We start from the raw sequence: 23705 nt of genomic DNA on the forward strand, positions 1-23705 counted from the left end.
ACCCCCCACACCGCGTAACGATGCATTCATCCGTCAATTAAAATCAATTGCTGTGCTTATGATAGATGTAGCCCATTGTGTTGCCCAACAATCGACCGCTTCTGATCGGTATTCGTTTTCGATCAGTGTTAATCACTCGCAGCGACACACGAATCAGAAACATTGGCACTGACGAATGAAATGGGACAACAACAACGCATTTAAGAGTGCACAAAGAGACGTTGAGACGGAGAGACATGCTGGCTATGACACTGAGAGATAGAAAGAGGAAGACCACGTGGAGCAGGGAACAAATGTAAATCAGAGACATCGCACTGTTAATAAACGTGAGTGGGCTCGGAGGAGACGCATCATTAGAAGGGATGATGGATGACACCGGTGATGGAGTGGCAGCCAAAGGAGGCAACATGCCTAAGGGGATGACCACAGTGGAGATGTAGCCGTGAGATTAGCTCATGTGGAGTAGTGAGATGGAGTGTGGCATCGCAGGACCGTGGGGGTATGGCGATATGGCATGGGTAGTTGGAGATAAAAACAACCTCTTGTTTCCAAAGTGAAACCCACGATCACATTTTATATCCTCTCGGTTAATTTTGCCAAGGAATCGGCAGTCAGCGATGGCGCCTTGCGAAACTCTGTCGCAGTCTCATCGCGAAACCTAAGATTTGTATGCACAGATGTAAGAGGACATCTGTTTCTGGCATGTTAAGCACACGGAACGGAATCAATTGAGTTCCAACTTTATCCATATCACGCACACAGCGAGTGTAAGTGCATGGACTCATTCATTATTCGCGTGGTGTCCGTTTCCACGTAAATGACTGAAGATTGTGCGGTCGTCAACTGCACTCGATACATTTTCTGTTGGTCGATCGTAAAATTGCCGACCTCGTGAAAAAACCGCAGAGGAAACAAAACAGCCAGTTGGTGCATTCAGGGGCTACTTGGGAGTCTTGAGGACCGTTCTGCGGCAGAATGAACTGTTAAGCTGCCAGTTTTAATTAGAAGAAAAATATATATTTAGTGCCCTCATATGCATTTAGAATGGATTGGATGCTTCGTAAAGAAGGCATACTTGAGATTATAGTTAAGGCTGTAAAATGCTGCCTCTTAAAATGTTACACAATTACACTTAATCCAATGAACAGTAAAATAATGCTACTATTCGTGCCAAAACAAATTTGACCTCAAGCGGAATACTGTTTGTTTTTGTTCGTAATGGCTTATAAACCCCCGAAACCCCAGGCTGATATTTATTTTCTATATTTCGAGTTAATGAAAACGCTCACCCCCACGAGCAGCGTGTTGCATTAATTTGCTAGGTGCTTATAATTTTTTCTCTTGGTCTCTTGCCGAGCCATTAAAAAATGTGATCAACATTTAATGTGGAAACGAGGCAAATGAGTACGATGGATATCGTGCAATCATCACAGCGTTGGAGTCAACAATTCGAATTGTCCCGCGTGCTAAACTCACCATTTGTGTCGTTGCTTCCGTCAAATAAGCCAACACAAATTCCAATTCTCTACTGACTCGGAGTTAATGTTACGTACAAACCACAGGAGTTGGCATGGGCCCTGGTGCAAGGCGAAATTAAATTCCCCCCCTTCCACCACCAGGCGCCACGGTAGCGAGATGTTAACTACCTCACCTGGTATACATGAGGTCGTGGGTTCGATCCCGATCCTGACCCTGACGCCTGTATATTTGGAGTTTGCGTGTCTCCTTCCCCATGGTCGCGCGGATTTTTCTCCAGGTCCTGCGGTTTTTCCCTCCACATTTAGAATCGACACGCGTTTAGAATATTTGGCCGCTGCAAATGACCACGTGATGAGCCACTTCGTTGAGCTATCATTTGTGGCTAGGTCGCTTCTGAAAAAGAGCTACAGTGGGCCTTACCTGGTAAAATAAAATACGTAAAATGAAAAATAGTTAAATGCCCCCCCCCCCCCCCGCTCTTCTGAAGCCTGGCACCTTGGCCCCTCCGCCCCGTGGGCCGTTGCACCATCCGCGCGCACCTTGATAGCTGCGCCGTTGGCCGCGGTGGAGAACGACCAGAACGCCACAGTGCTGCATCATCGTCATTGCAACGGTGTTCCTTACGCAACAGCGGAGTAACCTTAACCCAACATCGACGGTGTGGAATTTCCCGTGTGTCAAGCGGTCTGTTAAACTTTTCAGCAGAGGAAGACTCCGCTCTCGCACGGCTGCTCGTCTTGCTGCTGCTACCTTAACGAATCCCGACACGGGACCCTGTCATCGTTCAATCTTCCCACCATTGTGTGGGGGGCAGGCTTTCACGATACGACGGGTCACTGGAGCCGCTCCTGTTAACCCAGAGACCTTGGCCGTGACATCACAATGTTTGTAGAGTATCGTATATCAGCCGATGTCGTTTTCGCCAGGCGTGGTCGGTGCAAGCCTCCGATTCGGCGCTTTGGAGAGCGCGGCTTGGTGGATAACGGCGATATTTGTGAAACTCCTGCACCCGCTGGGCTGCAAGGCTACCTACTGTTGGCAGCTACGGAGAGAGAGGATCTATGAACACATCTGTGCGGACCGTTGAATGTTGTTTTCCCATGAGTGGGTTTTCTCTGGGTTAGCCCTGTTTTCATCCACACACACACAACACATTCCTTTACAAAAATGGCCAAATGCAAAAAAGAATCCTGCTAAAAGGGTGTTATATAAGACACGTCTGTGCATGTTCACAAAGGAGAGAGTGTATTCACTCACTGGCGGCTGGGAGCGATGGTGCAGAGGTCCGTATACTGCGATGAGAAAAACGAGAACCTGAGTTTGATTCCTGGCCATGGCCAACATCAGTGAGGATTATCTGAACCAGTCATGCATTTACATAATTAATCTCCTGCTATACGTATGCGCTGCGTACCTGGGAAATGTATTACAGCGAACGCTAATGTCCCATGGACATATCATTTAAATACCAGGGATTGTATTCCTATCCGAAAATAAAATGCGTGGATTAAAAACAAAAACAAAAAAAGCTAACGTACATTTCCACTCGTAATAAATACTTCATATTCCTTGGCATGCGCAGAGACTACAACGGGAGCCGGGTTACTCATCCAGTATCGCGTTGCACAAATCGCGCTCGTCGCTCCCTCATTAATAATTCTTCAAAGCGCCGCTCTTTAAACGTCACACTCCGGGGGCCCACCGAACGTGTCGGCTGGCGACTGCTTCCCGGCGTGCAGGTTTTTTTTTTGGCGACCATGTGCCAGCCAATCTGCCCCATTACCAACAACAGCGGGAGGGCATTTGCCGAGGTGATGGCGTTTGAGAAGTGCGCCCGCGTGCGCGATAAGATGTCAATCTCGCCGGAGATATTTTGCGTGCGCTGTTAAGCCAAGCTCGGGCTGTAAGGCACGTACTATATTTATTACAGCCAACAACGTCTTATTTTCCATGGAGTATTTTCTGGGGGAGGGCGGGGGGGGAGTAACCTCCTCAGATGCTGTGGGGCATGGGGAAATGTTTCCAGAGGTCAGCCCTAACACAGCTTCATCTGAAATTAAACTGCTAATTACAGCCGGACATAGTGGATGAGATAATGTGTAATTGTTACGTTGCCTCTCAAAAGAGTTCCAATTCTCTCTGCGAAATGTCGTGCTGCGTATTGCGTGCGAGCGTTTGCGTGCAGAATAATTCGATGCCAAATGACCGACGAGGTAGACAAGCGCTTGGAACGAGAGGCACGCACTTCAAAAGCCGACCCCGTGTCGCCTACAACGAGGCGCATCCGTTAATGCAAAAAACCGCAGAAGTGCAATGAACTGCTCCCCGTCGCGTTGGTGTTTGTCGGTGGTGTGCGCAGTGTGTGCGGTGTGTGCGGTGTGCGTGGTGTGTTTGCGGTGTGTGTGTGGTGTGCGTGTGGTGTGCGTGGTGTGCGTGGGTGTGTTTGCGGTGTGTTGTGTGTGTGCGGTGTGTGTGGGGTGTGTGCGGTGTGTGGGGTGTGTGAGGTGTGCGGGGTGTGTGAGGTGTGCGGTGTGTGTGCGGTGTGTGTGCGGTGTACGCGGTGTGTGTGGGGTCTGCGGTGTGTACATGGTGTGCGCGGTGTGTGTGGTGTGTGCGGTGTGCGGGGTGTGTGTGCGGTGTGTGTGGTGTGTGTGCGGGGTGTGTGTGCGGTGTGTGTAGTGTGCGTGATGTGTGTGCGGTGTGTGCGGTGTGTGTGCGGGGTGTGTGTGCGGTGTGTGTGGTGTGTGTGTGTGGGGTGTATGTGTGGGGTGTGTGCTTTTTGCGATCTTTTTGGGAGCGGCAGGCAAGGGTCCTTGCCGCGGGGGGTTGAGTCGGCACTTGCAGTGTGCCCGCGCTTCTCCCTCCAGCCACGCCGGGATGGCGTCGGGTCATGACCCCACATTCTGGGTCCTTGACAAAGCACTCGCTCGCCCCCCCCCCAAACCCGCTGCTCCCTCCCTTCTGACCACCATCAACCTCCACCACCACTAATCCACGCCGTCTCCTCCTGTCCCTCCCTCCCCCCTTCCTCCACCTCTCCCCGCCTCCGCAAAACTTCACGTCGGCTTAGAGAGAGAGAAGAAAAAAAACCCTCTCGAGCCCATCGTCTCCTAGGAGCCCAGAGCAGCTGCTCCTTTTGAGATTCCTCTCTGCATGGGGCGGGGAGGGGAGGGGGGCGGCGAGCTGACGACCGGGAGGGGGCCGGTTGTTGATGGTGGTGTCGGGGACGAAGGCACGAAGCTGCGTGTGGCCGAGTGGGCATGGCAAGGGACGAAGCAGTGGGGGTGGGTGGGGGGGTATGGCGGGTATTGAATGGGGCGACGGCACACGAATAGCGCAGGAAGCCGTGGGGGTGGGGGGGGGAGTTCAGTGGAAGGCGTTTAATTAGGTGGTGGGATTTGTGCGATGGTGTAATGATCACAATGGGAGTCCTGCCCAAATTCCACTCGTAAGCCAAATCGGTTACAGGAGATTTAAGCGACGACACTGCCAGTGTTGTGTAGCTCCTGCCAAAATTCAAGCGTTAATATTTGCAATTAAAGGAAATGGAAACCGGTCACGTGCCACCAATCGGTAATGTATCAGCGCTGAAACGTTACCGCGTCAGCTTCATTAAGACCGCTTCCAAGGAGGGATTGTTTGCAATGCGCAATCGTTAAACACAGACTGGATTAGCGGAACTCGCAATTACATCTCGGTGACGGACCCGAGCTGCGTCACTCGATGGTTCTTGTACGCGTGCCGACAGTCGATGCGTCAACACCCCGGGGGGGGGGGGGGCTTTATTCGAGATGAATATAGACGAGGCCGATTTCCCCCCCTCTTCTTTCTTGCGAGGAACGCGACTCCACCGGTAGTGGTCACGCCACCCGCATTGCTCATTTGGCACAAGCTCGCTGGTGACGGTGGTGGTGGAACGACAACACCCCCCCCCCCCCACAGAAATAGACTGGAACAGAGAGTAGAGCAGGCACGCTCCTGACGTGGGTTTTTATTTTTCGCGTCACCATTCTCATTCTGTTCAGAACCAACGACAAAGCAAAAGTCGCTCGCCGCAAGTCGCGCGCGGAGCGGGGAGAGCGGCGTTCCAAGTCCAGAAGACAGCGTGGGGCGAGAGGACGCGGGGCCTCTCGCCTTGTCCCCCCCGTGGCTCGAGTCGAGTGGCACAGCCATCGAGCGCACACGCCGCCACTGCCCTGGCAGAGGAGCGATGTTACCGGGCTACGAAGGAGGCGGCGGAGTTATAGGACAGCAGAGGGGACCCCAAACCCCTCCCCCCCCATTGAATTCCTTGCACGGGGGCACCACCACTCGTGGCCTCCCGATACCGCTTAATGACCTCTTCGTTTATCGCGAGGAGACACTCCCCACGCGGATTTATTGTTGGTCACACGCTACAGGGCAAGATTGGGTTGTGTTTCAAGTAGCGGTCGCCTTGCAGATTAGCCACTAGGGATCGAGGCGAAGATTTGGTTGTCTTGTTTAATCGAGAATTTGCTTTTGCGGAAAAATCCCTGTGGGGTTTTCATTCACGGGTTTGTTCGTCTCTGCAATCACTCCCCTCCCCCCCAAAAAAATCAGTCTTAATTCATTGGAAACAAGTCTGCACACTTATTAAAGCTTTTAGTTACACGTACACATATACAAATAAAAAAGAACTTCGGCTTAAATAAACAAGAATACAGCATTTTTGTACATTTTAAATAAACGACAGTGTTTTTTCATAACCAATGGAGATCTCACAGGAATGCGTAATCCGAAAACGAGCAACCAATTACCCGGCCTTTTTTACACGCGTAAAACAAAAACAAAGATCCCCTTATAGCCTTAACATACTTTTGGGGCAAGGGCTGTTAACGAGCACCTCTGAAGGCCGGCACGTTACACGAGGGGGTGGGTGGCCAGCACCACGCCCAGCCGCCTTCGTCTCCACTGTTGCGATGTTTACACACCGCACCAGTTACTCATTTGAGTAGAACCCAGAACCAGTTCGGATAATCGTCACTGGTGTTGGCCATGGGCAGACATCGAACTCGGTTCGCCAGATTCGTAGCGCATCACGCCAACCACGCGTAAAACGCACACACACACGCGCGTACGAGAACAAAAAATGTAATTTTATCCAAAAACAACACTGATCTCATAAAGTCTGCTGTTGCTTGCCAAGGGAGTGGCAGAGCAGTCAAAAATCTAACTCAAGTTTTTAATCCACAAGCATTCCACCCACAATACCACAAGTCATCTTACTCACTTCAATCAAGTGTAGCGTGGTCACAAACTGGTGAGCGAGCGAGCTAGCGTTGACCTGCATGCTCACAATGCCGATACCTGGTTTAACAGCTCGCGTGAAAGCAATCTCCACACTCCCAATTGATGCACCGCCAAATGGCATGCCCATGACGCACAAACACGGAGCACAGAAAGGACACCGATCGCTGTGGCCAGGTTTGCGCTGGTACGCGGTACCTTCAACAAACATTCCACCACTTTCTGTAAATGATGAAAAACTCGCGGACAGAAAACTACGTGGAGGCTGGAAACGAAAGAGTACTAATACGACATCACAAACGGCGATTCACACGGCGACATTGTGACTGTAAAATAAATACATCGGTCATCCCAGCATGCATTACACATCACATGAAAGGCACGCTGGGAGCTTATTCACAACGAGTAAGAGTATAGCCATCGTTGCCAAATAGCAAGGCCACGATTTTTGAATATTGAGTGCTGGGGTGGAGGGGGGGGCTCTTAAACAAGACTGCTGCTCACTGCGTGCTGGTGTCATGCGAGCTCGGTTTTCCCGTCATGCCTTGAATGTCGCGTGACTTCAATGTCACGTGCCAGGCATGATGGGAGGATCCGGCTTGTGGTCAGTGACATGCCTTGCATGTCACAGGACATCACCATGCTGTGTGTGTATACAATTGCACGGCAGCCTCATTTATGACGACCGAAGGAGGTCAAAACCGTGGCCATAATATTTGGCAACAGTAGCTATGCTGTGTTTGATGATGATTCCTAACAAGAGTAAACCCGCTGTACATTTGTCTATTTGTCCTCCGCGTTAACCTCGTATAATAGACACAGATTATGGTCGACAAAGCACATTTGTTCTGCCGAGAATCCACCTGTTGAGTGTGGTACGACTCCCTACAGGCCACCTGGTTCATGCCAAACCAGGTGGGAGAGGAAACCCATGGTGTATGGATATTGAACTTCTTTCGCACCGTTCGTAGCCAACCGTGCTAATCGGAGGTGCGTACTAGCGTTGAGCATCACAGAGGACGGCTGGAAGTTCCGGGACTTCAGTGCCGATGATCGCGTGTCCAGCCCCAACTTAAATGATGCCCGCCATGCAAAAAAAAAAAATGTCACGCTCATTAACAAATGGCATGAATTTGAAAAGAAAAAAAGGGACAGATAAATTGATTTTATTTCCACTTCTCTATCTACATTAATTCTCGGTGAAATTGCATCATTCCCATTGAGAAGCTGCTTTTAGAAGCTCTGGCCACTCGTGCCCAGCATGGTGGGCACGACAATCGATGCACTCCCGCGGCTCGCACCCACACAGCAGTTTTATTCCCCACACCTCCGATGAGCGCTGTTGGCTACGTACGGTGCGAAAGAAGTTCAACATGCATGCATACATTTATAAATGCATTTAAGCACGTAGAAAAGCTAAGTGGGCACGTTAAAAACACTCGCCTATGAAACAGAATTTAAATCCCCAGCGTAACAGCTTGCGTAGATGGAGCGGTGGCGCAGTGGTTAGCACGCTGGGATTCCGAATCCGGCGACCCGAATTTGATTCTCGGCCACGCCAACATCAGTGACGAGCGCTAGCTGAACCGGTCCTGCACCCAGCCTCACCTTCACCAACCCGCACTGACCAGTATAGTCAAATAACCTCCATGACCCTACACAGCATTGGGGAGGGGGGGGGCGATAAGACTTCGTCTAGCAGTGCCAGTGGATTGACAAAGGGTTGTAAATTATTGTCATTATACAACAGATTGCAGATGTTGCATTATCGCAAGAGATACACAATGCATTGGAAAGCACATGAATAAAAGGCACAATTTGCACTCTCGTATTCACAAGCAATGTACCCCACCCATAGGAAACAGCCTCAAGGCTCTCTCCACTCTTGAATGAAAGCCAAGGCCAGACGACGCTAAACTTCACTCAACGTTGCCGCCCCATGGCATGTCGCAAAGCAACCGATAAATATTTTTTTATTTTACAAAAAGCATCTTGTTCCAGCCTCAGGTCCACCGCAAGTCAGTCACCGTGGCGAGATGTTAACGACCTCGCCTGGTATGCAAGTCGTGGGTTCGATCCCGACCCTGACGCCTGTATATTTGGAGTTTGCGTGTTTTGGATTTTTCTTCCGGTCCCCCGGTTTTTCCCTCCACATTTAGAAACGTGCGTTTAGAGTATTTGGCGGCTGCTATAAATTTCCACACGATCAGCCACTTCGTTGAGCTATCATTTGTGGCCAGGTTGTTTCTGAAAAAAAGCTTCGTAGCTGAGTGGGCCTTACGTGGTAAAATCTGAAATAGTTTCGTTTATCATTCTCGTTTCAGTCGGTTGTCGAGTCCATTTTTTACGAAAACATGGCTCCCACCGTCTTCTCCTCCAGGGCCTCTCTGCCTTTCCCCACCGCCGTGACCTTCCTGCAATCGCGGATCTATTCACAGTGGCTGGGTGCAGAAAAAGGCCTCATTACTGGAACTGCAGACAAAACGATGTCCATCTCCCATGCCAGCGAACTTTAATAACGACTCGCAGACAGGGGCTCTTCCGGTCTCTCCCTATGAGGTGGTGGTGGTGGTGGTGGTCGCGACCCTCGTCGCTTCCGTGCGGTCCGCCAGTTAATTGGTGCCGCGAGGGATCGTTCGAATTTAAAATTACATCAATTGCAAGGTCGGTCCTAAGTTCTTAAGTTTTCATTTCAGAATTGGCGACCAAGTAGGATGGTCGCATTTTAGGCGCAGCCGATTTCTGGGGTTTCGGTAAATAAACAAAAGACACCACCAGCACCCAGTGCCGGATGATCCTGGTAACAAAAGTAGCTGCACGTGCTATGGGCCCTGCACTTTCAAGGGCCCCCCGCGCTTAATGCTTTCAAGCTATCAATTCCGGTTCAGTGATTCTGCACTTGCTCTATTACTATAGTACTATACTGCCTTCAACATGCTACAGGCACCGCACTAGCTTAACCCGGCACTGCCTGCACCCCCCCCCCCTCCCACTGCAGCATCACAGCAGGATCTGTACCCCAATGGGGCGTTCAGTAGCTCTCACACATCTACTAACTCAGAGAAGTCCATAACTCACACGCTTGATCCAGAATTCATACGCTCAATCCAGCACGATTCATTACGCTTAATCCAGTAAACTCGACTCAACGTTTGTTCACCAACTGCGGAGTCCAAACCGACTCGGTCAGTGAGATGCAGAAACTCCGCCTGCAGCACGAAAACTTCAGCTCAGAATCAGTGGAGCGCAAAAGCTGTAGCAGACACTCGCACCCACCTGCTCGCACACAACGTATGACAAATGTAACGCAAACACATCTCTCAATACAATACTACATCTGTCATAGCCCACGGATAGGCGGGCAGGCAGGCAGGCGTACCCAGGCACTTCCATTTCGTCGCTCCAGCCATCACGGGTAGAATCTTTTTCCTTGGCAGTGCATTAAAACCGCGCGGCCTCAATCGCGAGCTCACCTCCGCTCATGGGCGGCAAACACGCGCCGGCTACGATTGCATACATTTCAAAACGCACGGGTCTCAAATAAACGCCGCCGTTCATTCCGGCGCACTATTAACAACAACCACCCTTGCAGAATGAGCTTAAAAAAAAGCAAAACATCAACAACAGCAATAGGTTCGTCACGCGTGAAACACGCACGCGCGAAAAAAAAAAAACTCATCGCTTCTTCTTCTGCTGCTGCTTGAGCATCTTGCGCCTCCGCAGGATCATCTCGTACAGCTTGTCCAGCCCCTCGGGGAGGCCCTCGCCGATGATGGCGCACGCCGGCTGCAGGTGCCACAGCGCCGCGGGGCCCAGCTCGGCGAGCGCCAGCAGCCGCTCCACCTCGGCGGGCGCCAGCGCCGCCGGCAGGTCCTGCTTGTTGGCCACGACGAGCACGGGCACGCCCTGGCACTCGGGGGTGCGCGCCACGCGGTGCAGCTCCGTGCGCGCCTCCTCCAGCCGCTCGGCGTCCACCGAGTCCACGACGAACACCACGCCGTCCGTGCGGCGCGTGTACGAGCGCCACAGCGGTCGCAGGCGCTCCTGGCCGCCCACGTCCCAGAACTGGAAGCTGACGCCGCGGGCGCCGCCCGACCCAGGCCGCACCTTCTCCATGTTGAAGCCGATGGTGGGCACCGTGTTGACGAACTCGTTGAACTTGAGGCGGTAGAGCACCGTGGTCTTGCCGGCCGAGTCCAGGCCCAGCATGACGATGTGCAGCGAGCGCAGCGTCGCCAGCTTGGCGAGCGGGGAGCTGCCGCCCGATTGCGACGCCCCCATCGTGGCGGTCGGCCCCCCGCGCCGGGCACGGTAGAGGAGCGGGGGGGGGGCAGGGGGGGTCAAGCGGGCCGGGGCTCCGTGTCGCCGCCTGCTGCTCGTCCTCCTCACCTTCCTCCCAGATCGCGAGCGAGATAATTATCTCGGGGGCTCGCGTCTCCGTCCGTCTTCCCTCTCGCCGCCGCCGCCGGGAGGCAGTTCTTAAAAAGAAAACGCAGACGGATTAAAAACTAAACAATTACGAGTGTTAAATATTAATTCCGGATTCACGTCGTCGTAAAAGGTTTAGCGGCCCTGGATCGATTGGGATCTCCGTTGTTACTGTACGTCATCGTCGTCCGTCGTGATGACTCGTTACGGCGCACTCTCTGACTGTGGTAATCTGCGAGCACGCACACTAGATGAAGCCGCTTGCTCAATTAACACAACTCACATTACAGAGTTTGCTATCGTTCATTGTTATGAGTACAGCAGTCTAACGTGTATTGTGTTACTTGTTCTGCAGATTATTTAAAATGCTCATTAACATATTACGTGTTGTTATCACACTCGGGCTTGCGAGAGCGGTAACATATCATACTCTAGCAAATCTCTTTCCCTTAAAAAACACGCACTTTGTTTCACTGGTGCCAAACTCACAAACTGCTGCTACTGCGACGTAAACATGAAACGCACCGCACTGACGAGGGTTCTGCTGCGGCGAAGGAGACCCGGGTACTCGCCAAACTCGTTGTGACTTGCCCATATTAATAACAACAACAACAGAGCAGCCCGACTTCCGTCACTATCTGGCAGCTGACCCTGAGGCACTCGAAATGCCTCTGCAGACCCTGCCAGCGCAACATAATGGGGCCCTCGTACAACAGGTGGTAGGGACGTGAAGACATAGGAGGAGTGATAGACCAACTCGAGTCATCTGCCCCCCCCACCCGGCCCTCCCAGAGGTCTCAGACAAAGGACGTTCCCCCACAGTTTAACACACAAAGACAAAGATCCCCCATATAGACTTTAACAAACTTTTGGGAAAAAAGTGCTGTTTGTGAGCACGTGGAGGTGGGTGGCCAGCACCACGTTGGCCGCTTTTGTCTCCCTAGCGGCGATGTTTACACACTGCACCAGATACTCATTTGAGGCCGAGTCGACCTAGGGGAGGCCCAGGACCAGTTCAGATAATTGGCGTTGGCCGTGAGCGGGAATCGAACTCTGGTTGCCGGGTTCGTACCGCAGCGCGCTGACTGCTACGTTACCGCTCCCCACAGTTTAAAACAAAGATAAAGATCCCCGTATAGCCTTAACAGACTGTAGGGGCAAGTGCTGTTAGCGAGCACCTATGAAGGCCGGAACGGTACACGAGGGGGTGGGTGGCCAGCACCACGCCCGACCACCTTTGTCTCCCTAGCGGCGATGTTTACACATCGCACCAGGTACTCATTTCAGGCTGAGTCGACCTAGGGGAGGCCCAGGACCGATTCAGATAATCGTCACTGGTGTTTGCCGTCGCCAGGTTCGTAGTGCAGCACGCTAACCGCTACACCACCGCTCCCCACAGTTTAAAACACACCCACACAAACCCACACACAATGTCGCACGGAATAACACGCACAGTCTCTTCAGGAATTTTTACTGCTGGAGCGTTCAGAGGGAGAGTCGCATGCGATGGACTTCGATGCCGACAGTCTTGTGCGGCCCTTGCTGCCAATCCATTGCTGCCCGAGCGCCTCCCCACATCATCATGCGGGTTGTGGGAATGATTCGACCACCCTTCACATCACGCTGGCCAGTGCGGGTTGGTGAAGATGGGGAGCTCAGGCATGGAAGCACTCTACAACAGGGGGGTCCCCAACCCCCGGGCCGTGGACCGGTACCGGTCCGTGGCCTGTTAGGAACAGGGCCGCACAGCAGGAGGTGAGAGCGGTGAGTCCGCGCGTGGCCCATCCCCATTATTTTATTATTCACCACTTCCGTCCGCGCCTCTTCCCCGCACTGCGCACTTGTTTCAGTCACAGTGTTGGTAAGCCCACAAGCTCTAGCCCCCGAGCCAAAATGAGTAAAAAAAACAAACGTCGCTGGAGAGCTTCTTTGAAAAGGGGGAAAGACCCAATAATGACCCCCCCCCCCGGGTCCGTGAAAAAATTGTCTTCCACGAAACCGGTTCCTGGTGCCAAAAAGTTTGGGGACCGCTGCTCTACAACAATGGGTTTCTGCTGCTGCACGGTGCTCGCTCTGCTGCTTACGCCTATACAGTGTTCTGCAGTGTCCACAAAATAGTGCCGCATTGTCCTTTTCCCGGCTGTATTAGCCTGTGTGTCGTATTGTTGTCCATCTCTGTGTCTCGGTGTATTTCTCTTTCCATATTTCTGTATCTGTCTATCTGCGAATCCTTCAAGATTCGAGTGTCTATCGCTGTCCTATCTGTCTATGTTTGTGTCTCCATATCAGTTGCGTTCACATCTGTCTTTCGTTATCCATCTGCACCTGTTTTTACGGTCCATCTTTCATACCTTGATAAGTGACCATTACGAATGTAATTCAGACGGTGGTACAGCAACAGATTCTTGAGTCTAACTGTGCAGAACTTTGACTGTTACCCTCCTCGTACGAGCAATTTTACTCAGGTACTTATAGGGAATTCTCCCAAATGTTCAATGCTCATTAGTGCCCATTGGCTACAACATCCCAATTTGGTGACCCTTACAGAAAACAAATCGTCTTCAGACTGTGAGGCTTCCCTAAAATGAGAATTATGATCATGGAGATGGCTCGAGCCATCTCCACGGACAGCGCTACTTCCGATAACGATTGTCAAGGCTAACAAAAATATCCCGGTAACTCAAAAGATTACATTTAATGGCACAAAAAGACACTCCTCGAGACTCGCCGCATTCTTTCAACTGCCGCGCCGGGGAGAGCGGAACTGGATTGCAAGTCCAAGTGTGCAACCATCACGGCAGGATCGCAGCTCTTGATGTGCGAGAGAGAAAACAATCTTTGCTGAATCGAAGTAATTCCATCAAACGGCACGACCAGTGTACTAAAACCCACCAACTCTGTGCGGGTTGATATTGTTACAACTCACTGTATGCCGATGGTGGCTCTCCAGGTGCCAGTTCATTTGAACGCGAGTCTGCAATATTCTATGAATCAAGCAAATCCTGCCGAGCAACATTCAACTTTTCACAATTTAGTTGTGTTCGGTCAACATTGTAACATCTGAGAAATGCCTTTCTCAAAATAGCAGCGAATAGTTTCAACGTACACACGTTCAAGAGCAGAGCCGACGACAACAGCGTCCACAGCGCGTGCGCGCACGCACGCATGCACACAACGCCTTTTGGAGACAACAAACGCATTCGCAGCATCTCCCTGCGTCACGCCGACACGCGTCACCAGTCCAGGACATCTGTCACCCACCACGCAGAGTTCCTGCAGGAACCACAACCACCGCCGCGTATTTCTCTATGCCAGATGCGAGACTCAAGATTCCTTATTTTCAGCTCATGAGGTTCCGTTGGACGAGCCAGCTCGGTTACGAGGACGACCGCAGCGACGGCAGTTGGAGGACATTTCAGTTACATAGAGATCCATAGCATAGAGTTACATAGAGATCCATAACATAGAGTTACATAGAGATCCATTGCATACAGATGCGTACAGTTACATGTAGACTCCCGAGTCACATCGAGATCTACATTGACACAGATTCATAGTGGCACGGATATTCAGAGTTACATAAATATTCACAAAGATGCATAGAGTTTCATAGAGATCCAGTGCTACACAGAGACCCAGAGGTACATAGAGACCCAGACCGTGTTAGTTCACCTGGTAAGGCCCCATTAAGCGAGACAGCTCTGTAACAAGGTTGACCACAGCCCAAGACGGTCGGTAGGGGCGGCAGTTAAAGGGACACTGCACGATGGGAATGTGCCAAATTAACGAGAGCAAAAACAACAACAAATTATTTACACGAAACACCACGCAGACTTTCCTGCAGATAGTAAGAACAATAAAGTGCTTACATGCAGATCAAAATCAGTGTAAAGAATTCATTGGCAGGCGTATGTAAACAAAGCGTACATTCAGCTTCGGACATAAAGTAGAGAGCTTAGCTGCACCATTCACAATCGGGCCCACCGATTAGAAATATTGTGGGTTATCTGTAGATAAAATAAATTAATCTCGTGAATTGTTGACTATTGTAGTGAATAAGCGAACTGGCCACCAGTGGCTGGAGGTTGTCGCGTGGACGAATTGCATGTTACATTACTTTTTAAAAAACATCGATACTAAAACAAGCGATTGCTATATACACCACAAAAAAGAGCAACATGTACACAAGCCACCGTTCGCCACTAAGTGACGGTGACATCACCACTGACTTTGTGCCAGGCTAGGTGCACTTCGAGGCCGTCATGTTAAGTGTGGAGGGCTCGCTGTCAGGAGGTCATGGAACAGAGGTGGTATGGGTTATGGGGTCAAGGATGGCAGGGTAGCAGCACAGTGACAACACTTTTGCCTCGGTAAGAAGGGCCTGGGCTCGATTCAAGACTCGGTGCTTCTGTTTGAAGTTTGTATATTCGCTACCACTGTTATGCGTGTGGTTTGCCTTCGGATTTTCCGTTTTCTCCCTAAACAAATCACACTGTAAATGGCATGAGCCACAATAATCCAATGGTGAAACACTGCCAACAAATTACTCAATTGGGCTTACACGTAGCAAGCATCGCCACGGTGGCGAGATTTTAACTACCTCGCCTGATATACAGGTCGTGGGTTCGATCCCGATCCTGACGCCTCTATATTTGGAGTTGGCATGTTCTCCCCGTGGTCGCGTGGATTGTTATCTGGGTCTTTCCTCCACATTTAGAAACATGCATTTAGTGCATTTGTGTCTGCTATCAATTTCCACATGATACGCCATTTCGTAGAGATATCATTTGTGACCAGGTCACTTATGAGTGGGCCTTACCTGGTAAAATAAATAAAAAGTTTAGAAGACATGGCAGGTCGGACCCTCCTGAAAAAGTCTTGAGACCTCAGCGACTCTTTCATGGGTAAACAAGTGGAATGATAACAGACTGATATGACTGTGGCACCTTTTAAGCTCACGCACGCACACCCACACACACGCAGGTGCATCTCCCATTCCACTTGCATCTCCCGCGAAGCACACATTCCGAACGGCAAGGGGGGTTCAAAGGTTCAGCCAATGTGGCGCACACACTTAGCACACACACCCCCCTTGCCCCTGGACACAATCCCATTACAACAAGCGGCGTACGCAAGACGCGGCGGAGGCCACGGGCAAAATTGGAGCTTCAGCCGCTCACACATTGCTCGTTACCTTTTCTAAACAGTGCTTCTCGACACTCCAGTTCCTTGCCCGCCTTTCCACGTTTACCAATCTTCGTGGTAGATTTGAAGTTTTCGTGACTGCAGGGAGCCATACTCTTTGGTTCTTTCGGTAAAGTCACTTAGGTATAAAATAAGTGATTTAATTTATTTTATTTCTATACCCACGTGATTTACCGACACAACCGAGGAACATTGTTAATGTTACACGCTGCACGCGCCCGATGATTGATGGAACGCCCGGGACGCACACTTGCGCACAGACACACACACAAAGCAGCCCCTCACCCTGTATAGCCTCAACAGACTGTTGGGGCAAGTGCTGCTAGCGAGCACCTATGTATGTACAGTATACATAACTTCTTACGCACCGTATGCAGCTAACCGTGCTAATCGGAGGAGCGGTGGAAGGACAAGGCCGGCACGGTACACGAGGGGGGGGGGGGGGTGACCAGCACCACGCCCGGCCGCCTTCATCTCCCTGGCGGCGATGTTTACACACCGCACCAGGTACTAATTTTAGACTGAGCTGACCTGGGGGAGGCCCAGGACCGATTCAGCTCATCGTCACTGATGTTGGCCGTGAACGAGCAGGAGTTGAACTCGGATCGCCGGGTTCGTAGCCGAGCACGCTAACCGCTGCACTACCACTCCCCCATACACTACAAAACAAAGACCCCCCGTCTAAGTTACTACACAGTAAATGTAAACATGCCGAACTTGGCAAAACAAATTCTATTGTCAATGGTTTGTTTAAAATTAACATAATAAACTCTGAATTGCTGACACAAAGATCCCCCGTATAACCTTAACATACTGTTAGGGCCAAGTGCTGTTAGCGAGCACCTATGAAGGCCGGCACTGCACACGAGGAGGTGGGGTGGCCAACACCACGCCCGGCCGCCTTTGTCTCCCCCAGTGGCGATGCTTACACCCCACACTAATTTGAGGCCGAGTCGACCTAGGGGAGGCCCATGACCATACCACACTACCGCGCACACCCACACGAGCTCCATCTCTATTTGGATCAAGCGCGCCCCCCTCCCCCCCACGCGTGACGCACATCGCACGCACACGCAGATCCACGTGCCCCAGATCCTACCGATCATCGGACGCGTGCAGCGTGTAAACGAATGATCCCGATTCGTAGATTTGAACGATTTGCTCAAGGGTGGGCACGACCGGGGGGGGTGGGCACGACCGGGGGGGGTGGGCACGACCGGGGGGGGTGGGCACGACCGGGGGGGGTGGGCACGACCGGGGGGGGTGGGCACGACCGGGGGGGGTGGGCACGACCGGGGGGGGGGGGTGTGCTTCTTGAATCACGACGGCAGTGGGGCGAGGGGGGTCGTCACGCCGCTAGTTACTACGCATTTGAGAATCCGGGGGTAAGAGAAGCAGAGCGCGTTTCACTTCACACTCTCACGGATGTCGAGACAACAAGACTCGCGACTCGTCCTGTCGCAGGATCGCATCGTGGGGAGGGAGGGAGGGGGGCGGTCAAATCCTCTATTCAGACGCAGTTGAGCCACACGGCGTGGAATGTCTCCGCACAGCACCGTGAGCCATCGTCCCACCGTGGCAGATTACAGCGATCGCCTTAGCCAGCCGTCTCTTACCCCCCCCCTTACCTGCTGCTGGATGAGTAACAGGTAACCGCAACGGCGCAGACACAGTAGAAAGTAACCCAAGAAAGCAGCAACGGCGTCAACTTCAGTTGCGTCTAAAAAGGCGAGCCGTGCACGATACCGGCTGTGCCGATCGTTCGTCGTGTCGGAGTGCGCGCGCGTCAATGCGCAGCGAGATGCATTACGCGACTCGCAAAATGGTAATTTGTTGTTGTGAATATTTAAGCCTAAAAGTGGGTCATCGCCTCTATGGCTCCCACCCCCGCGGTTACGCACAACGCCCGCACCCCAGCTCTCACCGGCGCGACTGCGTCCGCGCGTGTCCTCTCTGCTCCCAGGTCCCAGGTCTCAGATGCCAGAGTCGCGGGGTCGTCCCGAGGGCCGGGTCTCACTCGCGGGGTCCCCCCTCGTGGGGAGCCGCGCTGCTGCCCGGAGAGAGGCCACGCCGCCGGCAGCTCGAGTGCAGCGCGACGCAGCGAGCGAGATGCAGCGACACCTCCCCACAGAAGCTCTCTCTCTCCTCCTCCTCGTCGCCTTCCCCTCCTCCCCTCTCTCCTCCCCCGAGACTCTCCCCCCTTATCGCGGGCGTGAGTCATGGGGGGGGGAGGCGGGGACAGGGGTCTCATGAATAGGGGCCGGGCTGAGCCGAGGCGCTGCGTGCTGGGTGGGGGGGAACAAAGCACTGAGCAGAGTCCATGCCCCACTGTGGGTGTGATGGAGGTGGAGGATGGGGAGGGATGGGGAGGGATGGGCAACAGGGGCGGGCCCCGGTGACCCGATATTTCGGGAGGAGACTATTGAAGGTACTACTACGACTAGTTTTTTTATTTTACCAGGTAAGACCCACTGAGTTGTGTAGATATTTTTTTTCAGAAGCAACTTGGCCACAAATGACAGCTTAACCAAGTGGCCTATCGTGACTGCAGGGAGCCATACTCTTGTTTTTTTTCGGTAAAGTCACGTAGAAGGGAACTAATAAAATAATAAAAACAATACAAAATTTTATCTTTTGTTATTTCCCTTCTACGTGATTTTACCGAAAGAACCAAGAATATGAATCCCTGCAGTCACGAAAGCTTTAAATCGAAAAGCAGCCAAATAATCTAAACGCACGTTGATTCTACATGCGGAGGAAAATCCACGCGACCACGTGGGGAGAGACGCCGCAAACTCCAAATATACAGCACGCGTCAAGTGATTCCAACCGTCCATTTTTTTTCATGCCCCCTAAAACCAAGCTCAATACAAGATATGTATAATTTTTTTGTATCGTACTATACTGTTTGTAGTTGGCCGCTTATTAATGTCTGGGGTCTTTGAAGTGACCTTGAAAGCCAAGGAACAGGGTGGCAGAGCGGCGGCATCTTTGCCGCGTCATCTACGGTCTGGTGCTAGGGGGGAATCGGTGCACAGCCACGGGGTGAGGACGCCGCAGGACGTGGCATGTTGCGTGCATTCGGCCCGTCGCGTTGGGCAACACTCCCAAGCATCTGGCCCCCCGGGTTATGTAATTCACGCAAATTAATTGTCGTTCAGAGTTGTAGAGTGCGCGCGTCTGTTTCTCGAAGGAGATGCCCGTCGAATTGTAAAATTTCAATCACAGTTCCTATGATCACTGTTACATTGCTTTTATAGCTTTAGTTTGGTGATTTCTAAAACGTTTTGGTTTAGCCATATTTGTTTGTTGTAGTACAGAGTTAGACTGATAACTTTAATCTAAATTGTTTTATGGTTATTATTGTTTGACTTGCATCCCACTGGGATTTTTGCACACAGTGTTAATAAACGGTGTTTTTCTGGAAGATGTTGCTGTTTTTTCCTGGATTTTTCTGTTTGCGCGTAGTCACTTTAAGATGTTTCTTGTTCATGTTTTTGTTTGTTGCGGTTGCACCCGATTCAAGAGCCGAATGGCTCACATGCCTCACAGTGCTATACCAAATAAATGAAACTGAATTCTAGTAAAGAGACCGTTTGGAACTTCCATTGTACGACAGGTGAACGTGTCGTCAAAAAGTTTGCACATTCCAACGGCGGTTAGACAAAAGGGGATATCGTTCAATAGCATGGAACTTACACGTCATTATATTTCTCTAATGGACGGTAGTCAATTCACGACACGTTAAACCAGAACTTGTTTTATTTACACACGAGTCAGAGCCCCGGGCCCCACGGCTTTGGAGGCACCGCGCTTAGGCGTCAGATGTGACACGTCTGGTTCCGTTTGAAGGCGTTGGGGTGGCCCACGCGGTGTGGGTTTCCCCCCCCCCCCTCCATGTACGATCTTGACTATAGTATGATCTGTAATATAAAAGTACCCTTCCTTGAACGACGGTCCTTCCCGACCCTCAACGTGCCCACCTCCCCTTTGCTGAGTGACCCCCTCTCATGCGTGACAACCCCCCGGTCGACCCCCCCTCCCCTAACCGCATATCCCCCCAGCCCCCCCCCCACCTGCGCCCCCCCCCCTCGTGTAGCCCTCCCCGTGCGCACCAGCGAGGAAAACTTTTAAAATATATATTTATAAAAGATATATATACTGGAGTATAACGTAATCATGTTGCAATCGGAACGTCGTGATTAAATTTTTATTTTATTTTCTTTACCTACGTGACTTTTACCGAATGAACCAAAGAGTATGTTCTTTACACTTCTAATTGTAAGCCGGTGATCCATGTTGCGTAAAAACAAACAAAAAAAGTTGAACCCAAAGGCGAGAACGCGTCCCAGAAGATGATCACCGCGAACATAGATGGAGCAACGAGCAATCGAGATTGATTGTAGCATCGCAGGGCCGCGTGAGGGATGGCAAACGGCATTGGAGGGGGGAGGTTCTCATCCAGCAGTGGGTAGAACACGGCTGATGGAACGAAGAAGGTTGCACGAATGTCAAATCGGCGATTTCACGCGAACTTTTGACCGAAGTGCAGGACATGGCCCATACGCCCCCTAACGCATCCACACTCCAAACACACACCGCGCTCTCCCATTGCGGCTACAAATGGTCAGCTTGTATGGAAAATTCTTACTCTTTGGTTATTTCGGTAAAGTCACGTAGAAAGCAAATAAATTAAGTAATAAAATACGACGTTTTGATTGCAACACAAGCAATCGTCATCAGGTACAAATGAATGAGAAAACAAACCTAGTAAACGTAGAAATATAATGCAATACAACACAGAGAGTCGGCTAACACAACAGTCAACACCCCACCTGGTTGATTACGTTCTTACAAAGATTGCTAAATTTGAGAGAGATACAAAACACGTAGCACCGTGTGTGTGTCTCTGTGTGTCTGTGTATCTCCGTGTCTGTGTTTTGTGTCTCTCTCAAATTTAGTAATCTTTGGAAGAACGTAATCAACCAGGTAGGGTTTTGGCTGTTATGTTAGCCGACTCTCTTGTGTTTTATTGCAATATATTTCTAAGTTTACTAGGTTTGTTTTGTCATTCATTCGTACCTGATGACGATTGTTTGTGTTGCAATCGAAACGTCGTATTTTATAATTTTATTTATTTTATTTCTACGTGACTTTACCGAAAAAAACAAAGAGTGATTCTTGCAGTCACGAAAGCACATTCCTGTGGAGGGAGCTGGTAGGAACGTTGGGTTGCTCGGTCAATGGCCAGGGTCAACGGCGGCGTGGTGTATTCCGCAAATATGCCCGACTGTGAGGGCGGGCACAAGCCGGTGTGAGTTGGTTAAACGTTGAGTTTTATAAGGGCACCACGGGGTGACCAGCCCCTTCCCACCCAGCCCCACCCCTCCCACCCCCCACCCAGCCCCACCCTCCCCACCCAGCCCCTCCCCCCCTCCCCACCCTCCCCACCCGGCCCCTCCCCACCCAGCCCCTCCCTACACGACGGACGGACGGACACAATAATCCCCTGTGGACTGGTGTAACCAGGAGGTTCCTACCAGTATAACATCTGGTAACCCAGCAGCAGCAGCTGTTTCGCAAGCCAGACTCTGCTGATGAGGCCCAAAAGGCACAAACCGGTTGGAAGGTTTTCCTCGCTTGGGACAAATGCACCTTGATAACATTTTGGCCCTTGAAGCGAATAGGCTGCTAGGAAATACAACACTTGTATTCACTCAATTTCATTTATACGCGCGCAGAGCTCCGTTAATGCTCTCGTTCATTAAGAGCACTCAGCGGAGGTAATCGGAGGCGCTCGCTTACCACGTGACTCGCACGCGCCACAGTTCATCGGCACGGCCCATCGCGTCGCGATGGAAACCACGAGCCAGAGGGCGCTTATGTCAGCGACTTGTTCGCGCGAGAAGGCGTTAGTGGCTTTTCTAATGTGCTCGGCAATTATGTGGCAATGGCCGTGATGTTGTGCCGGCTTGCCTTGAAACGATGCGCCCGGGAAATGCTTCGCCCGATCTCGTCGGATCTCGGATGCCAAGCAGGTTTGGGGCCGTCCATAAATGACGTCACGCACCTGGGGGGGGGGGGGTTTAGACATTTGTGACGATGTGTGACGATGGGGGGGGGGGGGTTGAGAAATGTGACGCCACATCAAAATGCGCAACTTTAAATAAATATAGATAACAAGTTATACTTAATTAAATAGACTTTTTAATAAATGTTTTCTCCTACAACATCAGAGTGCAGCGCCACATTAAATACGCACTACAATGACAATAGTTTAAAGCCATTTGAAGCATGTTTTATTTGGGGGGGGGGGGGTCAGAGCTTTGTGACGTCATATTTGAGGGGGGGTCTGACTTTTTGTGACGCCGTGTGACGAAGGGGGGGGGTCAAAAATCGTCCAAAATCGCGTGACGTCATTTATGGACGGCCCCTTTGAGCCTGGATCGGGTTTGGTTGAGTGACCGATGTGCACACCACATTGCCATCGGGAGTTGCTGCGTTGTGGGCAGAAACATATATGTGTACATTCTCATGTTTGTGCTCCCCGCCTTCACGATCCCACACTCACCTGTGTGGCGAGATATATAATAATCTCCACTGCCCACACGGCTTGGGGAGGCCTTCATCCAACACTCGATTGCGATAACAAAAGTCCACGTCGGGTTGAGCCTGGATGGGGTTGGACAGGGCATGAGATGTGCTGGCTTCGGCTTCATTTCTCCAACGCACGAAGAAAAATATTGCAGTTGTGAAGCAGCCTTGCAGTTTAATCTATGAACAAACGCATAATATGAATATGATTTCTATACACTGCTTAATATCCTACATGGGTACATAGTATCAATGTTGCATTTAAAAACTCAAAACTATTTTTTTATTCTACCTGGTAAGGCCCACCTGTTCCTTACCTCATCCGTGAACTCATTAACGCCGCTAATCTTAATCCCTTACTTGCGAGCCAAATAAACCACTAAACAAACGAGCAGCTCACGAAATTGCGTTACGACGCATTAAACCGAGCGTCTGTCGGACCTGAACGTCCACAAAAAGAGCATCGCGAGCCCAGGTGGATTGGTGACTTGGGATCCGAGACGAGCACCACCCGCCCGCGCTGACGCCGCTGGAGTCGTTCCATCTCGCCACTGGCGCTAACGGCCCCGTAACCTCCAATTAGCACGGTCGGCTACTACGTACGGCGCGAAAGAAGTTCAACACACACACGTACGTACACACGCTTGCTTGCAATGGGCTCGGATAATTATCTCCACCCCGGAATCCCAAATAGGGGTCCCGAGACAGCCTGGCCCGTAGCTTTCATCCGC

General features: G+C 51.3%; 1 protein-coding gene across 1 annotated transcript; it reads right to left on the minus strand.

Moving 5' to 3' along the window:
• Positions 1–5441: 5441 nt before the first annotated feature.
• On the minus strand, positions 5442–18644 carry LOC144720869 (ADP-ribosylation factor-like protein 4C). The gene is made up of 2 exons (XM_078597967.1): positions 18305–18644; positions 5442–11225 (listed from the first exon to the last, which is right to left on the minus strand). Exon 2 carries the CDS (start codon positions 11026–11028, stop codon positions 10423–10425), a length of 606 nt encoding a protein of 201 aa, XP_078454093.1. The 5' UTR covers positions 11029–11225; positions 18305–18644; the 3' UTR covers positions 5442–10422.
• Between the last annotated feature and the right edge of the window lie 5061 nt (positions 18645–23705).

Source organism: Lampetra planeri, chromosome 10 (assembly GCF_965212315.1).
Source record: "Lampetra planeri chromosome 10, kcLamPlan1.2.h2, whole genome shotgun sequence".
NCBI classification, from domain to species: domain Eukaryota; kingdom Metazoa; phylum Chordata; class Hyperoartia; order Petromyzontiformes; family Petromyzontidae; genus Lampetra; species Lampetra planeri.

Excerpts from the sequence above, each read along its gene's own strand:
- LOC144720869 (XM_078597967.1), bottom strand. The coding sequence starts at position 11,028 with ATGGGGGCGTCGCAATCGGGCGGCAGCTCCCCGCTCGCCAAGCTGGCG.